Source organism: Myotis myotis, unplaced genomic scaffold (assembly GCF_014108235.1).
Source record: "Myotis myotis isolate mMyoMyo1 unplaced genomic scaffold, mMyoMyo1.p scaffold_m19_p_2, whole genome shotgun sequence".
In the NCBI taxonomy this organism is placed as follows: domain Eukaryota; kingdom Metazoa; phylum Chordata; class Mammalia; order Chiroptera; family Vespertilionidae; genus Myotis; species Myotis myotis.
Window position 1 is genome coordinate 91,225,385 of NW_023416324.1, and position 18,338 is coordinate 91,243,722.

The window sequence follows — 18,338 nt, forward strand, 5'->3', positions numbered from 1 at the left end:
TAAATGTATTCTACTTTTCTTAGTATTTTAAAATCATAGTTCAAGATAAGATTGTCTTGAAGACATGGTCATTGGTGAGGAAATGAATTTTGTTGCCACATGGAAGGTGTACCTGCAGGTGGAAATGGTGTGAATAGCTGCTTTGGGATTGACCCCATAAAGGACCCTGGAAGGTGCTTTTGTTTTCATCTTGTAGAAGTGCCAGGGATCACCTTGATTTGTGCTTGCCTTTCTCTTTCTCTTGAGGTAGAGTGGAGCAGTTGCTACAACATGGTCTCTGGGTAGTGCGATATATCCATCCTTCTGCAAAATTCATTGGAAAGCTAAAGACTAAAGTAGCTTACTATCAGTTGGCTTTCTCACTCTCTAAAAAAACATATACTTTTCACTATTTTCCTTGAATTTAGCAGTAATCACACCATAAGCTTCATTTCTGCTTCTATTTGTTTTATTTTCTTACTTGCAGTAAATTTGTTTATAAAGTGTGGAAGAGAAGCCCCTTGACATTTTGCTAATTTCTGTTTGTGTTTTGGAAAGAACTTCTTTAGCGTCATGAGGAGATGCCAGCTTGACTAACATTATATCATATCATAATATATTAACATATCTTCGTCATGCTTGCCTCTAAACAGAATTAAAAAAAAAAGAGAAGCAGTATTAAAAACTGTAGTTTTCATTTTATATCAAAACTAGAGGCCCAGTACACGAATTTGCATACCAGTGGAGTCCCTTGGCCTGGCCTGCAGGATTGGGTTGAAACCGGCTCTCCAACATCCCCCAAGGGGTCCTGGATTGTGAGAGGGCGCAGGCCAGGCCGAGGGACCCCACTGGTGCATGGGGGCTGCAGAGGGATGCAAGAGGTTGGCCAGCTGGGGAGGGCTCCAAGACATGTCCGGCCCATCTCTCTCAGTCCCGATCAGCCGGACCCCAGCAGCAAGCTAAGCTACCGGTCGGAGCATCTGCCCCTTGGTAGTCTGTGCACGTCATAGCAACTGGTCAACCAGTCAACTTTCTGCCCCCTGGTGGTCAGTGCATGTCATAGCAAGGGGTTGAGCAGCCTTAGCATATCATTTAGCATACTACGCTTTGATTGGTTGAATGGACAGCCAGACACTTAGCTTGTTAGGCTTTTATTATATAGGATTGGAAGTCTTGTTCTATTGCCTATATAATGAAACAGTCTGTTCCAGAATACCATTTCAGGTTCTGGTGACCCTCCTTGAGTTCTGTAGTTATTTAGCAATAGAATAACTTTGCCACATTCAGACAAGCCTAGGAAATTATCTTTGACTAAGGTAAATGGGTGGAAAAAATAAGACTTGTGGTGGAAAATAACTCGTATGCTTAGGATAGTTTACAAAGAAACTGATCTGCACATTTGCATATACTTTGAGAGTAGCAGATTAATGAGTCGCATTTTGAGAACTAGAACAGTGGCACTACCCAGGCATCAGTGGTTGAAATTTGTGGAACCTTTAACATTGGAACTTGTCCTTCTTTTGCATAAACTCAGAAAGATTTACCTCTTTGGCACTTTCCCATGTAAAAGTTAGCAAGTGCATCACCAAAACAGGCTGGTTTCCTCTCCTAGTGTAACTTTGCTCAGAGTAGAAAATGCTTAGAAAAGGTTACCTATAAGTAATCTGTTCCACCATTTCAGCTGTGTCTTCATTTTGAAATGCTAAAACTACCCTCTAAAAAGAAAAAAAAAAGACTAGATTGGCTGTCATCAGACATCCCCAGTGAATCCACTTAGAGGCCCAGTGCCCAACCCAGGACTGCCAGTGCCCAGAGCTTCCATAGTAACTAGTACATCAGCTAGTAACTAGGTGATTGATCATGTGATCCCTAAAGGCCCTGCTCAGAGAGGCCCTGACAAGTGAAAGCATTCTCATTCAATCAGAGAACTAGTTAGCCAATTATAGGTCAACAACTGGGAGGTTTCTGTTCACTTCCCTTTCACATCAAGACTGTTCCTGAATTCAAGAATAACATTTACCATAGTTGGCTTATGAGCTGTAGTGGACTCCTGGAGCCACCTCACTCTAAGCTGATAAACTTGACCTTGGCGAAAAGGCCTAAAATAAAGTAGCATCTGTATTTCCTTCTCACTGGCCAATGTAATAACCTTTTAACTTGCTCCAATTGCCCTTGTCCTGAAATGTTCTATTCTTTGCACACTGCCAGAATGATCTTTATAAGGAAAATCAGAGCAGGTTTCACACAGGTCACAGTGCTCCAGGGGCTTCGTTGCACTCTGACAATGAAATATGATGTCTTATGAAGTCCTCAAAGGCCCTCCATTGCTCTTGTCTCCTTTGCACTATGTACCTTCTTCATATCCCTTGTATATCTCCAGCTTGTTCCCATCTCAGAACCTTTGCACCTACTGCCTGGACTAGTTTCTCCCCTTTTCGATTCCCCTTTTCCCTCAGACTTTTGCTCAGACTTTACTTATCACAGAATCTAAAATAGCCTCCTTCCCTCTGTCAACCTTACCCTGCTTTAGTTTTCATTACAGCACTTATCGAACCAAAAGTAACATTACTGTTGTCTGTTTTCTCCTTTCCTGTGAAGACAGGGATCTCACCTGTCGTGGTCACTGCTACCTGGTATGTAAGAGCATGGGCTCTGGAGCCAGCCTGAATGTGTTCAAGTCCTTATTCAACCTACTGTGACTTTGAACCAGATATCTAACTTCTTGGTGCCTTGTGTAAAGTACAGATGACAACAGGCCCAACTTCATGGGTTATAGTGAGGATCAAATAAGTTAACATATGTGAAACCCTTAGAAGGATGCTAGCACATAGTAAATACTATTGTTATCCAGAGTATCTAGAATAGCCCCCCATAAAGTTGGCTCTTACTATTTATTTGTGGACTAAAAGAATATATGAAGAGTTTGGCCCCTGAAATCATACAGTGCAGTCAAGGAGTCTGCGCCACCAAATTGTGGTATCTTGCTGGCTGCCCCAAACTTCTCTTCAGAGAGAATGAACCTTGAAAGGAAAGCAGAAATCTAATAAGGATCTTGAGACATTACCCTCATGAGCTGTACTGTCTTTATATCAAGTCCCTCTTTCACTTGAGTGCTTGGGCCCAGAGACCATCAGGCTGCACATCAACCTCAGCATCACTTTTCCACAGATAAGAAAGCTTACTGCCGCCTTTCAAGCTGCCAGATGTGCACATCCATAAGGCGTTTTACTCAAATTGAATTCCTTCATCAGACTGTCTCCTCTCTCAACACTGTCCCCTACTTCCCTGCCTTCAACTCAGTCTTTCAAGTGGATCTTTTTTCTAACTTTTCAGTCACTCAGTCAGCTGTGATGCTGATGATACAGCTGTAAGCATGGTAAGATTTTGCAGTTCTTAAAAAAGTCTCTGTGCATAGATTTTCTTCTTTCTGGAGGGTAGCAAAACCAAGGTGCAATAAAGCTAGATGCCTTGTCCCTGGCTAACGACCAGATCTGTGTTCAGGTCTTCCAGTTCCTTAGCGCAAACTCAGAAGTTCAAGGACATGAGCGCCTGAGGCAGTAGATAAAGATAATCTTAAGTCATTCCCCAATTTTGTTTCTAAGATATTTAAGGACCACATCAACCTAGCTCCGCCTCTCATCAGAGTCATTCTTTCTTTATATCCTTAGTGCACAGAAATAGTTAACTTCATTGTGGCAACCCTGAAGGATTCGGGAGAGCATCTGCATTTCTTACTAGCCTTTCACACCACACCTAAGGATTACTCTGATTTGAAGAAGTAAAATGGCAGATTGTTTTTCCTCCATTATTAGTAAGGCAGGCACCTTTTGCTCCTTCTTTATCATTTTGGTCCACTAAATAGAAGTCTAACATATACATGTTCTTTCTTTGACACTTTTGGAACAACTCCCTGAAAATTATAATTAAGTCTGGCAATCTCTGATTTCTTTCCAGCTATATGCATTATCTTACATCCTATAACTAGTAAAGACATTCTTCCACCTTTCTATAAACTTCCATTATTTTCATATAAAATCATTCTATAAAGACAGATTGACCCTGGCAGTTTGTGTGAGTTCTTCCTCTCTCCTGATATCAAGTTCTGGACTAGCCTCCTCTAAACTGAGCTTTCCTGTCTGCTCCCAAGTCTAAGACAGAGTACATAAATCTCGCTTCTGACTGCCTTATTATTTTTTAAATATGTAGATTGATGCTTTGGTCTAATTTTGGTTTATCTATATAGGTATAGGGGTAAGTACTATATTTCCATGTTCAAAGGCTGTTAAATCATGTTGTTTACCCATATTTTCAGAAAAAAAATCACTTCTGTCGTGGTAAACAACCTGCTTCCCTATTTATAATGGTCTGGCCCTCTAGCAACTTCAGCATGAAATTGTAGCTAATTTGCCTACAAACGTCAGGTGGTCATAATAATCTGGCCACTCAGTGTATATTTCTGTTCTATTAAATGAGTGAATAATAGATGGATCTAGGATGGAGATAAGGAGTTTGTCTCCAAAGAGTCAAAGTGAGAAAGAACTTCTACAAGGTTCTGATGGACCTCATATTTCCACCCCAACTTTTCCTCCAAAAAGCTCATAAGGTCAATTCATAATTATATTTATTGAGTGGGTGCTCAATAAATGTTTAGGAAAAGAAATTGTGGGCACAGAATTGCAATATATACAGTATATTTGATTTATTGAGCGGATTGTGTTTAATGTAGCAAAGAAGTCAGTCAGGCAGCAGGAAGAAGTCAAATTAGGAAGAAACTAGTATTGATGTTAGGGCTTCAGGAAAGCATTTTAATCTTTCTTTTTTCTATTACTTAAGACATTACTGCTTTTCAACTGCTATTTAATTTTCTTTGAAAGAAGATGTTCTGCTTAGAGATAGGTGCTAGTGCTGGTGATGTGTCATCTACTGGAAAGGTTGGGACCAAGAGAAGTTTTTGGAATTCATGATGGTCAAAACATAGGGTGGGGCAAAAGTAGAAGCACCCAATTTATCCTCACTGTACAATTACATACTACAGCAACAATATATTTTTCCATCCAAATACTTAAGTGACAGGTAAGGCTAATTCCAGTTCTAAATTTCTGTAGTTCAGTATCTGTCCCCTTCTTCTTCACTTGCAGAAACTTACTGATACACTTTAGAGTAATTTACTCATTGCTCAGCTTTCCTTGACCATTTTTCACCAAGATCTTAACTCTGTAGTTTAGGCTACATGTGAGGAAAGTTGTAGCCAGCTATGGACAGGGTGGGGTGAAAGTAGGTTTACAGTTGTTCATAGGAAAAATAAAACAATCTATAATAATAAAAGCGTAATATGCTAATTAGACCAGACATCCTTCCGGACATCCTTCCGAATGACCTTTAGGATGAAGCTGGGGCTGCGAGGGAAGTCCGGGTCCCCCGTTCCTGCCAGTGGCTGGAGGGAAGCCCAGGTGCCTGGTGCTGGAGGGAAGCTGGTGCCAGCAGCCAGGGGAAGAAAGGCCTACTCTTGCACGAATTTTATCCATTGGGCCTCTAGTAATTAATAATAACCCAGAAATAAACTCTGTATTTCACATACTCTACTGTAAACCTATTTTTTCAGTCTGTTCAGTATATAGTTCCTCTGCAGCTATAAAAAGACTTCTTTTTACAAGAATTTAAACTAATTGTCTCCCTCTCTGCTTTTTCTAGAAATTCCAGTAAATCTTTCAGTCTGGGGCAATAATATGCCCACCCATAGGTGGCATTCTTGTAGAAGAAATGCCTCTTGGTTGAAGATTTCCCATTAAATTTACCTGATTCCTCCAAGGTTGACATACACAAAACAAGATTCCATTTCCTTTCTAGACAAAGCCTTGCTCACCTCTGCATTTTTCATATCTCATAATAGGTCTTGTGCATATTTCCATGTTCAGAAGAGCTCAAGAGGAAGGCACTGGTAATGCTAATCATAGAAAGTTTTTGCACGAGTTTTATTTGGGAATTTTTACTATCCTCCCGTCTAGTTTGCTACAGCTGCTCACTCTTGAATTCCTTAAGCTGTTTTTGTTTCTGAAGCATCTAAAGTGGAAGTAGATAGTAACAACTCTGGAGCAGAAAGTACACGGACCTCAGCTCTGATAGTAATCTGTTGTGTGATACTGGGCAAGTTGTTTATTTGCCTTATTTACCACATCTATAAAGAGATGATTTCATTGATGAAGGTGGTGGTGGTGATGTCAGTGTTCATTGTGCCCTCTCTATGTGCTGACACTATGTGCTAAGCACTTTGAATATGTTGTCTCAGTTTCTCCTAACAGTAGCCTTCTAAGACCATACCAGTATCCTTGGGTTAGAAGAGGAAAGTCAGACTTGGCATGTTTTACTAGTTTTTCTGAAGACACACACTCAGAAGAATGGTGAGCCCACATCTATTCTTATATTTTAGCCAGTTCTTAGAATAGGGATCAGACTGCAAGTGGCCTTATTTTGGCAGAAGATAAATGAGACTTTGGATGTGAGAGAAGACAAGATTTGTACTTCTTTTTCTAATTGCTCATTTAGAACTCTTATTAAAAGCTAACAGCTTACTGTCTGTAGTCTTATGAATAGTTTATCCCAGGGGCTGATCTTATTTATCATTTCTGAAAAACACTTTCACTCTCTCAGCCTTCAAAAGAAAAAGTACAAAAACCACAGTCTGAAAATGTTAAAGGTCAGCCACCTTATTTAAGAAGTGTTTGCTCAGAATTTCCCCACAGATCTGAAGGTTGCAGCTCCAATTGTGCTATTCTTGACAAGCTATCACTGAAGTGCCCTTCAGTGGAAACCTTTTGATGCCTTACTGCTTGGCTCATCCTTTCAAGCAATCAGAGTTAATTCAAGTCATGCTTATGCTGAAGATCTTCTCCCAAGATGACAAAGGAACAATGTCACATCTTCTAAGAAGGGTAACAGAAGGGGCACACCCTGTTCATGTTAATTTGTGTTTTCTGTACCACATCCTCTGAGGCACAGGGAGATACTGACACTCCCCCCAAGTCCAGTGTGTATATGAGAACATGTACTCATTTTCTGAGCATTTGATATCTGTAGTTGGATTTTTTTCAAATTTGATGGGTTTCATTTGTATGTGTGTGTGTGTATAAATATATATACACATATATAAAGGATAGTTTTATTTGTGCCTTTTGAAAGATTTCTCCTAATTATACCTGTATCATCCTAAAAAAAAACAACTTGTTTTATTCAAAGACATAATAATAGTTGGTAAGGGAAGAGGTTTTGAGCAAGATACACCTAAATTTAAATTCTAACACAAGGATGATAGCTTCCTTAGTCATGATATTTAATCTCTCTTAAAACATTGTTTAATTTTTCTACTAAAGACAAAGAAATACCATTCTTAATGTTAGTTTTGTACTTGCTATGTTTTGGAAATATCAAAGCCAAATGGTATGTCAGAAATTTCAATTCTTCCTCTACCTGATAATCAAGGCTGTCATTTTATGGATTGGTCAGTTATAAATAAGCAAAAAAACGCTGATATTCTCTAAGATGTACCATTGTAATAATCTTAGTTTTATTTAATAATGCTAGTACACAAATCAGTATTTTAAATATTTTCCTTTTCTTCAAACATTTCCACTTCATAGAATACTTTTCTTCTCCCCACCCATCTCACCTCCTTAATGTAGTGAAAAAAGACTTACCCCAAGTCACATGGATTCCTCTTCAAAGTCTATCACAAATTAGTGATTGCACCATCAAAAATTCCCTGACCTTTTAGGCCTCATCTATAAAAAGTACACAATTGGGTGCATTGATTCCAGGATCTCTAATAGCACAAGAATTTTTTTTATCAATCTGCTGTACTTAACAAACCTAAATGCCTTGTTGAAATTGGACTGGGGGTTTCAACAGGTTATTCCCGAATTTTACTAATAAGTTAGTGTATTCCAGAATTGCCTGCGCGGAGGTAGATTTGCCATCAGAGCCCAATAAATACTCAATCACTGAATGCTGTCTGGCCTACGAGCAGCAGAGGTGGGTTCTGCTCCCGACCGCCTCCTCGGCAGCTGGCAAGCAGTCCTCATAAGCAGACCTCCTCCTGTAGGTAAGGGAAGGTCATGCCATGGCTCTCTAAGATCCCTTGCATGCCTGACATTTTCTGATTCTGAAAATGATCATTAGGTTACAGAACATACCTGTGAAGGAATTAAGAACTATAAGGGTGAGTTATGTCACTGACCTTCTCTATTTACTAAATTGACTTTAAAAAGAAAGCTTGATTTCCCAGATCTCACAGATAACATGTTTTGATAAGCGTGGGAGAGTAACTAGGTTACATAATGCTGAGTTATGTAATGTTTATTCTTCATAGTCAGCCTCAGCAAGGGAACCAATTCGAGAAAATACTTTGGCGATACTTCATAAAGCTTTTAACACTCAGTGATGACAGGAATGTTACATGGGTCAAGGTGAGGAACAGCAGTTGCCCTTTGGTACAGGTAACAGGTTGTAGATAACTTATTGACAAATGAGGTTTTCTTCACTAGGACTCAACAAACCTAGAAAGAGTGGGATGGGGAAGGGGAGACTGTAAAAAGAGAAAAAAATTAATTTTTCTCCAGCTTTGAACTGGGTTCTGTCTTAACAGTGCCAAACTTAGTGTTTTGCTTTTTTTCATAACTCTATTATTATTTAAAGTTTGCAGCTAGCTTTGTAGCTGTATTTTTCATAATATTAACGTATTTTTCTAATTGGAAATTTTTTTAAAAAACTGAGCTCATTTTCTCCTACAAGACATTGACCACTCTCTTCTTCTCCTCTAGGCAGTTTAGTGAACCATTAGGAACAAGCTTATTCCTGTCTGTTTCTGTACCGTGCGGAGCCTGTCGCATGGACATCATACTTTATGTCCTGCCTTCGCAGCATTTCTGTTGCTTTGTGAATGGAAGCACCTGAGTCTCACTTAAGCTGGATTGCAGGATCCTTGAGGGCTGGGCCTTCTGTGGCCACTGGACCAGGACAGCACCTATACCCCACCCCTGAGGGAAGGCTTTCAATGCCCTTCCTCCCCCTTTCTTGCCTGCTAAAATCTTGTTGCCTTCTGGGCCACCAAACAATAAAATGTAACTATAGATTTATTACATGGCTTTGCAATGATGTATTAGTAAGTTATCTCTGCCCCTAACGCTCTCACCTTCCAGAGAACCAGGGTTTCTTGTTCGCCATGGTATTTCCAGTGCCTCAGAGATGTAGTAAACACTGCATTAATGCTTAATAAAGGCAAGGTGGTTTGGTAGGAAGACACAGAAGGAAACACTGGTTCTAGCCAATGCTCTATGTCTGATTCATGATATGATCTCCAGTGAGTCGTGTTTGGTTTGGTTTTGGTTTTGTTTTTTTGGTGTTTTTATTGATTTCAGAGAGAGGAAAGGAGAGGGAGAGAAAGATAGAAACATCAGTGATGAGAGAGAATCATTAATTAGCTGCCTTCTGCATTCCCCAGCCTGGGGATCTAGCCTACAACCCGGGCATGTGACTGGGAATCGAACTGTGACCTTCTGGTTCATAGGTTAACGCTCAACCACTGACCCACACTGGCTGGGCCAGTGAGTCGTTTTTTAAAGAACTTTAAATTTTATTTTTCAAATACAGTTTACATGCAACATTAGTTTCAGGTGTACAGCATAGTGGTTAGACAATCACATACATTACAAAGTGGTCCCCTCTATATTTCAAGTACTTACCTGGCAATATACATAGTTATTACAATATTATTGACTTATTCCCTATGCTTTAATTTACATCCCTCTGACCTATTTTTTTTCTAAAAGAATGCACTTTTTTAAAGATATGTTTTTATTGATTTGAGAGAGAAAAAGGGAGCTAAAAGGAGAGAGAAAGAAAAACATTGATGAGAGATTCATTAGTTGGCTGCCTCCTGAACACCCCCTACTGGGGATCAAGTCCACAACTCAGATATGTGTTCTAACTGGGAACCAACCAGCGACCTCTTGGTGCATGGGACAATCCTCAACCAATTGAGCCACACCAGCCAGGGCCCTGTGGCTATTTTGTGACTACCAATTTATAGTTCTTAATCCCTTCAACTTTGTCACCCAATCCCTCAACCCCTCTCCCCTCCGGCAGCCATCAGTCTGTTCTCTGTATCTGTGGGTTTGTTTCTATTTTATTCATTTATTTTGCTCTTTAGATTCCACATATAAGTGAAATCAATATGCTACTTATCTTTCTTTGTCTTAATTATTTCACTTAGTATAATACCCTTAGGTCCATCCATGCTATCAAAAATGGTAATCTTTTCATTCTTATTTATGGCCAAGTTATACTCCATTGTATATACGTACCCCCTCTTCTTTGTATATTGATGGACACTTAGGTAGCTTTCATATCTTGGCTATTGTAAATAATGCTACAGTGAACATAGGGGTGCATATATTTTTTTCAAATTAGTGTTTTGGGTTTTTTCAGATATATATCCAGAAATGGAATTGCTGGGTCATAGGCAGTTCCATTTTTAACTTTTTGAGAACCTCATTCCAGTTTTCATCATGGTTGCTCCAAACTGAATTCCCAACAACAGTGCAGGAAGGTTCCCTTTACTCCACATTCACACCAACACTTGTTTGTTAATGTATTGATGATACCAGTTCTGACAGGTGTGAGGTGATATCTCATTGTAGTTTTAATTTGCATCTCTGATGATTAGTGACATTAACCTTCTTTTTCTATATCTATTGGCTATCTGTTTGTCCTCTTAGGAGAAGTGTCTATTCAGGTCCTCTGCCCATTTTTAAATTTGATTGTTTTTTGAGTGTTTTATCCATTCTTCATAGATTTGTATGTTAATCTCTTATGGGATGTATCAGTGGCACATAGCTTCTTACATTCAGTAGGTTGTCTTTTTGTTTTGTTGATGGTTTCCTTTTCTATGCTAAAAGCCTTTTAGTTTGATGTAGTCACATTTGTTTATTTTTTTTCTTTTTTTTCTTTCTCTGAGGAAATATATCAGAAAAAAAACATATAGCTAAGGGAAATGTCAAAGATTTTACTGCCTGTATTTTCTTCTAGCAGTTTTATGATTTGGAGTCTTACATTTAAGTCTTTCTTCTATGTGATGTAAGAAAGTCTAGTTTCATTCAATATTCCCAACACCATTTGTTGAATAGACTGCCTTTACCTCATTTTATGTTCTTTGTCAATATATTAATTGAACATATGCTTATGGGTTTATTTTTGGCCTCTCTAGTCTGTTTCATTGATCTATGTATTTGTTTTTATGCCAGTACCATGTTGTTTTGGTTGGTTTGATATCAGGTAGCATGATACCTCCAACTTTGTTTCTCTTTCTTAAGATTGCTGTGGCTATCAGGGTCTTTGTGTTTCCATGTACATTTTTGGAGTATTTGTTCTAGCTCTATGAAAAATGCCATTGGTATTTTCATAGGAATTGTGTTGACTCTATAGATTGCTTTTTGTAGTATGGATATTTTAATGATTTTATTTTTTTATTTTACTGTAAGCACAATGTAAGTTTATTTCTCTTTTTTTCCTTAAGATTTATTTTATTTTATGTATATTTATTTTTTTAAATAAATCTTTATTGTTGAAAGTATTACGTATGTCCCTTTTCCCCCCCATTTCCCTCCCTATTCCTCCTTCCACCCAAGCCTTCATCACCCTACCATCTGTGTCCATGGCTTATGTACATACGTTCATTGGTTGATCTCCCCTTCTTCACCCTCCCCTGCATTCCCTCTGAGGTTTGACAGTCTGATCTATGTCTCCATGTCTCTGGGTCTGTTTTTGTTCATTAGTTTATATTGTTCATTAGATTCCACATATGAGTGAGATCACGTGATATTTATCTTTCTCTGACTGGCTTTCTACTTCCATCCATGCTGTTGCAAATGGTAAAAGTTCCTTCTTTTTTACAGCTGTGTAGTATTCCATTGTATAAATGTACCACAGCTTTCAAACCCATTCATCTGCTGATGGGCACTTAGGCTGTTTCCAAATCTTAGCTATTGTAAATTGCACTGCTATGAATATAGAGGTGCATATATTCTTTCTGATGGGTGTTTCTGAATTTTTGGGATATATTCCTAGAAGTGGAAACACTGGATCAAATGGTAGTTCCATTATAAATTTTTGAGGAAACTCCAAACTGTTTCCACAGAGGATGCACCAGTCTGCATTCCCACCAGCAGTGTATGATGGTTCCCTTTTCTCCACATGCTCTCCAACATTTGTCCTTTGCTGATTTGTTGATAGCCATTCTCACAGGTGTGAGGTGGTATTGCATTGTTGTTTTGATTTGCATCACTCGGATGATTAGTGACTTTGAGCGTTTTTCATATGTCTCTTGATCTTTTGTATGTCCATTTTGGAGAAGGATCTATTTAGGTCCTTTGCCCATTTTTTAATTGGGTTGTTTGTCTTCCTTTTGTTAAGTTGTATGAGTTCCCTGTAAATTTTGGAAGTTAATCCCTTATCGGATGTATCATTGGCAAAAAACAGCAATCCTAACTGACTCACTAGATCAGATGGAACTAATTGACATCTTCAGAACATTTCCACCTGAGGTTCTGGTAACCAGGGCCAAAGCTACAGAATATACATTCTTCTCAAGTGTACATGGGACATTTTCTTTTTTTAAAAAAAATATATTTTATTGATTTTTTACAGAGAGGAAGGGAGAGGGATAGACAGTTAGAATCAATCAGCTGCCTCCTGCCCACCCCCTACTGGGGATGTGCCTGCAACCAGGGTACATGCCCTTGATCGGAATCGAACCGGAGACCCTTAAGTCTGCAGGCCGACGCTCTATCCACTGAGCCAAACCAGTCAGGGTGACATGGGACATTTTCAAACATAGACCACATGTTAGGACATAGGCTAAGTCTCTACAAATTCAAGAAGATTGAAATCATATCAAGCATCTTCTCAGATCACAATAGCATGAAATTAGAAATCAGCGACAATAAAAACAATCATAAACAATCAAACATATGGAGGCTAAATAGCATGCTATTAAACAATAAATGGGTTACCAAAGAGATCAAAGAAGAAATAAAAAGCATCCTGGAAACAAATGACAATGAAAGCACAACCCAAAATCTCTGGGACACAATGAAAGCAGTCCTGAGATGGAAGTTCATTGCACTACAGGCCTACCTCAAAAAACAAGAAAAACTGGTAATAAGTTATCTAACCCTACAACTTAAAGAACTAGAAAGAAAGCAACAAGAAAAGCCCAGAGTAAGTAGAAGGAAGGAAATAATAAAGCTCTGAGCAGAAATAAATGACAGAGACCAAAAAATCCTATCTAATAAAAAGGGAATATGCTCACTGACCCTCACGCTGTCACAGAGATGGCGGTGCCCACAGCCAATAAGGAGGGAATATGCTAATTGACTGCCACGCCCTCAAGATGGCAGCACCCACAGCCAATAAGGAGGAATATGCTAATTGACTGCCCCGCCCTCAGAGGTGGTGGCGCCCACAGCCACAAGATGGTGGTACCCGGTCTCCTCAGCCCCGCCAGGGAGGCGGGCCCGGCCACTCCGCACGCCTGCCTCCGGAGTCTACCAGTCCCCTCAGCCCCCTGGCCACCCAGGGCCAGCCTGAGGCACAGGCAAGCCTCAGATGGCGGCTGCCCAGCTGCCCAGGGCCACCTGAGGCTCTGGTAACCAGGGCCAGCTGAGGCTTGTGCTGTCGGCAGTGGTAGCAGCAGAGATGTGATGGGGCATCACCTCCGACCCCTGAGGGCTCCCAGACTGTGAGAGGGGGCAGGCGGGGCTGAGGGACCTCCCCTCCAGTGCATGAATTTTCATGCACCAGGCCTCTAGTGTGTGTGTATGTGTGTGTGTGTGTATATATATATATATATATATATATATATAAAAGATAAATAAAACCAAGAGCTGATTCTTTGAAAGGATAAACAAGATTGATGAACCTCTTGCCAGACGCACCAAAAAAAAGAGAGAGGACCCAAATAAACAAAATCAGAAATGAAAGAGGTGAAGTAACAACTGACCCCACAGAGATACAAAGGATTGTAAAAAAAATACTATGAACAACTCTGCTCCACCAAACTGTACAACCTAGATGAAACAGACATATTCCTAGAAAAATACAACCTTCCAAAACTCAACCAGCAAAAATCAGAAAACCTGAACAGACTGATAACTACTGATGAAATTGAAGCAGAAATAAAAAATTAAAAAAAACTCTCAGCAAACAAAAGCCGTGGTCTGGAAAGCTTCACGGGAGTTTTACCAAACATTCAAAGAAGAACTAACACCTATCCTCCTCAAACTATTCCAAAAAATTCAGAAAGAAGGAACACTTCCAAGCTCTTTCTATGAGGCCATGATTTCCCTAATCCCAAAACCAGATAAAGACACTACAAAGAAAGAGAACTACATGTCAGTATCCCTGATGAACGTAGATGCTAAAGTCCTCAACAAAATCCTAGCAAAGGGGAGCTAACAATGCATTTTAATTATTTTAATTCTTCCTATCCATGAGCACAATGTGTACCTCTATCATATTAATATTTTCTTCAGTTTCTTTCTTCAGTGTCTTAAATTTTCCTAGTGCAGGTCTTTTAACTCCTTGGTTGAATTTATTCCTAGGTGGGGTTTTTTTGATGCACTTGTAAATAGGATTGTTTTTCTTAGTTTCTTATTCCAATAGTTCATCCTATCTAATAATAGACAAACATGGTAATTGGCCGTACCTTCGCTATGCCTCCCATTGGCTAATCAGCGCAATATACAAATTAACCACCAACAAAGATGGTGGCTAATTTGCATACTGCAGGCAGGGCGGGACAGTGTGAGCCGCCCGTGATTGGATCAGATCCCGGGCCGCAGGCCAGCCCCAGAAGCCCCAGAGGCCACTTGAAATGGCAGTAACTCTATCAGTAAGCACTCTGAAAGTCAGTGGCATAAATGCACCAATTAAAAGACAGATTATGAGGGTGAATCAAAAACAAAACCCACTTTAAATATAAAGGCACATATAGATTAAAAGTAAATGAATTAAGCTGCAGCCTGTTTTGCTCAGTGGATAGAGCATTAGCCCGTGGACTGAAGGGTCCCAGGTTCGATTCCAGTCAAGGGCATGTACCTCAGTTGCTGGCTTGATCCCCAGTCCCTATCAGAGCATGTTCAGGAGGCAACCAATCTATGTGTCTCTCCCTTTCCCTTCACTCTCTCTAAAATTCAATGGAAAAATATCCTTGGGTGAAGATGAACAAAAACAAAGTAAATGGATTAAGTAACATTAAAGAGATTATAAGAAAAATATATTCCAAATTTTCTTAGTTGTATAATGGTTATGTTTAAGTTATTAACATCTAAGAAATTGGGTGAAGGGTACATATAATATGCTGTAGTATTTTATAGTTTTTTTTACATGTATGAGATTACTTCAAATTAAAATATTAAAAAATTAAAAATTAATAAAATATTGCCGAAACCGGTTTGGCTCAGTGGATAGAGCGTCGGCCTGCGGACTGAAAGGTCCCAGGTTCGATTCCGGTCAAGGGCATGTACCTGGGTTGCGGGCACATCCCCAGTGGGGAGTGTGCAGGAGGCAGCTGGTCGATGTTTCTCTCTCATCGATGTTTCTAACTCTCTATCTCTCTCCTTTCCTCTCTGTAAAAACTCAATAAAATATATTTTAAAAAAAAAATTAATAAAATATTAATTTAAATGTATCTGCATTACATGAAAAATCTAATTGCATCTAGCATAATTTATTAAGTTGTGCTAAAATTTACAAGGGTTCTATTAAAAAATCTTAATTCTAAATGATATAATAGAAAATATATAATAGTGCAGTTATAAGCACTTATCTGAAAATAAAAACTTAGAGAAGTGAATTTAAAGAAGGGATTAGCCAAAGAAAATATATGCACAACCCATGGACACAGACAACAACAGTATGGTGATGGCCAGAGAGAAGTGGGGGCAAGAGCTGGGTAGAGGGGTCAAAAGGGGGGAAATAGGGACATCCTATATAATAATAAGAAAAGGCTAATATGCAAATTGACTGAACGGCAGAATGACTGGTTGCTATGATGCACACTGGCCACCAGGGGGCAGACGCTCAATGCAGGAGCTGCCCCCTGGTGGTCAGTGCACTTCCATATGGGGAGTGCCACTCAGCCAGAAGCTGGCTCATGGCTGGCCAGCGCAGAGGTGGTGGCCGGAGCCTCTCCCACCTCCATGGCAGCACTAAAAATGTCCAACTAACCAGCCGTGGGCAAACTACGGCCCGCGGGCCGGATCCGGCCCATCTGAAATGAATAAAACTAAAAAAAAAAAAAGACCGTACCCTTTTATGTAATGATGTTTACTTTGAATTTATATTAGTTCACACAAACACTCCATCCATGCTTTTGTTCCGGCCCTCCGGTCCAGTTTAAGAACCCATTGTGGCCCTCGAGTCAGAAAGTTTGCCCACCCCTGGTTTAGACCCTATCCCTTGGGGCCTAAGCCTTTAGTGGGACATCCTCCAAGGGCTCCCTGGCTGCCAAAAGGATGTCTGACTGCAAGCTTAGGCCTGATCCCCCAGGGAGTGGGCCTAAGTTGACAGGTGGACATCCCCCAAGGGGTCCTGGACTGCAAATGAGCGCAGACTGGGCTGAGGAATTCCCTCCCCCCACCCCCCGAGTGCACAAATTTTTGTGCACCGGGCCTCTAGTTATATATATAAAAGCCTAATATGCATATAGATCAAATGGCGGGACAACCGAACAATGGGTTGCTATGATGTGTGCTGACCACCAGGGGGCACGCGCAGAACATGGCGGATGTTCAGCAGCAGGCAGCAGAGCGTGGAAAATGGCAGGCATTGGCTGCGGCAAGATGGTGAAGCAGGTGAGCAGGGGAGCCAGACCAAGGCAGGGTGCCAGTCGCTGTCATAGTGGTGAGCCTCTGGTGGTTACTGAAAATTCTTTGCTCCCCATGCCTCGGTCCCACCCAGCACTTGCACCTGCTGTTGGTGCCAGCTCCGCTCACACCTGCTGCTGGCGCCAGAGCTGCTGCTGGCCCCAATTGCCCTTCAGGGCTTCTCCACCTCACCCTGCTCCTTAGGGGCGATCGGGGCAGCAGCCACCGCTCGGACCCCCTGCTGGCACCAGCCCCAATTGCTCTGCGCTATCAGCAGGTACGAGTGGGGCTGGCGCCATCAGCACATGGGAGCTGCGGTGGCGGGAGCGGGGCCGCGGGCAGACAGAGGACCAGGGGCCGCAGCGGGAGGGGCCAGACAGGGGCACAGAAGATGTTCAGAAGGCTGGTCCTGTAGGCAAGGTGTCTTTGATTTCTGTGTTTATTTATCTCTGGATCTCTCTTAATTAAACCTCTGTTCTAGGGATAATTTTGATTCTATTGTACTTTCACAGAGATTCAGACCCTATGTTCTCTTACATTAAACAATGAAACTCTTATTACAACTGAAGATCTCATTTGATCACATCAAGAAAGATATGGTATCTATGCGTGATCATGCTCCTTGCGGTTAGGACTGTATTGCGAGACAGTATTCTTAATACCCAAGTAGAATAACAAGGTTTATTGTCAAAAGAATGGCAGACATCTCCTCAAGAGTGCAGTTCTCTCAGGGAGAAGTGCTGTAACATTCTTTTGGGGTCATTTTTTTGCTTACCTGAAGGTTTGCTGTTCATATAAATTGTATTTCATCCATCCTACACTTGTGGTTGTCACATAAACTTTGGCAAAAAGAATATTTGCAGTGTCCTGTATCTTCATAGCAGACACTTTCCCAAGTCAGATTCCAAGTACAGTAAAATTATTCAGGAAATCATGCACCTTCTTACCTTTCACAAGGAATATATGGGAAGAAAAGAAGATTAATATAGCTGTATACCAGGAAAAATACTTGTAAAATGTATTCAGCCCTTCAAGAGAGTTGATAGGAGTATGCTCTCTTCTTTGGTCTCTTTTCCTGCACTGGTTGTCCTTGACATCTACTTTCAGATCACCTTGGGAGCACCTAGGAGACCAAGGCAACAGCTTTTGAGAGCCGGCCCAATGGCATATGCTCATGCACTGTGCCTGATGTTCCAGCACTCAAAGGAACTGGGTATTAGGGCGTAAATTGAGCCAGTCCAGTGCATCACATTTTTCTCAGGCAGTTGTCTGGAAATCTCCTAGTCAGATTTTTTCCAACTCTGGAACCACTCAAGGTTCAGCCCATTGATAAAACTCTCTAAGACAGTTTCATTCTAGCAGTTCAATCTGTTCTTCCCTAGTAAAGGTCAACAATGTGTAGATGTTACTAGATCATTTGTTCCTCAACATGCTAGAACATTC

At 40.5% G+C, this 18,338-nt stretch overlaps 1 protein-coding gene across 11 annotated transcripts in view; it reads left to right on the forward strand.

The window, feature by feature from the left end:
• Positions 1 to 18,338, forward strand: part of LYRM4 (LYR motif containing 4) — a 146,607-nt gene that overhangs the window by 34,849 nt on the left and 93,420 nt on the right. Inside the window, exons 3-5 of one of the 11 annotated variants that reach the window (XR_004973873.1) lie at positions 6,266 to 6,377; positions 6,707 to 6,908; positions 8,793 to 9,103. The exons of 7 other annotated variants lie outside the window; for them this stretch is intronic. Coding sequence is in view for 2 of the 4 variants with exons in the window: in XM_036347900.1 (XP_036203793.1) it covers positions 6,266 to 6,289 (24 nt within the window). In the remaining 2 variants the exon portion in view is untranslated. Of the gene's footprint in view, positions 1 to 6,265; positions 6,674 to 6,706; positions 6,909 to 8,792; positions 9,104 to 18,338 lie in introns of those variants that run through there. 3 more of the 11 variants (XR_004973871.1, XM_036347900.1, XM_036347903.1) reach the window with 3 other exon arrangements.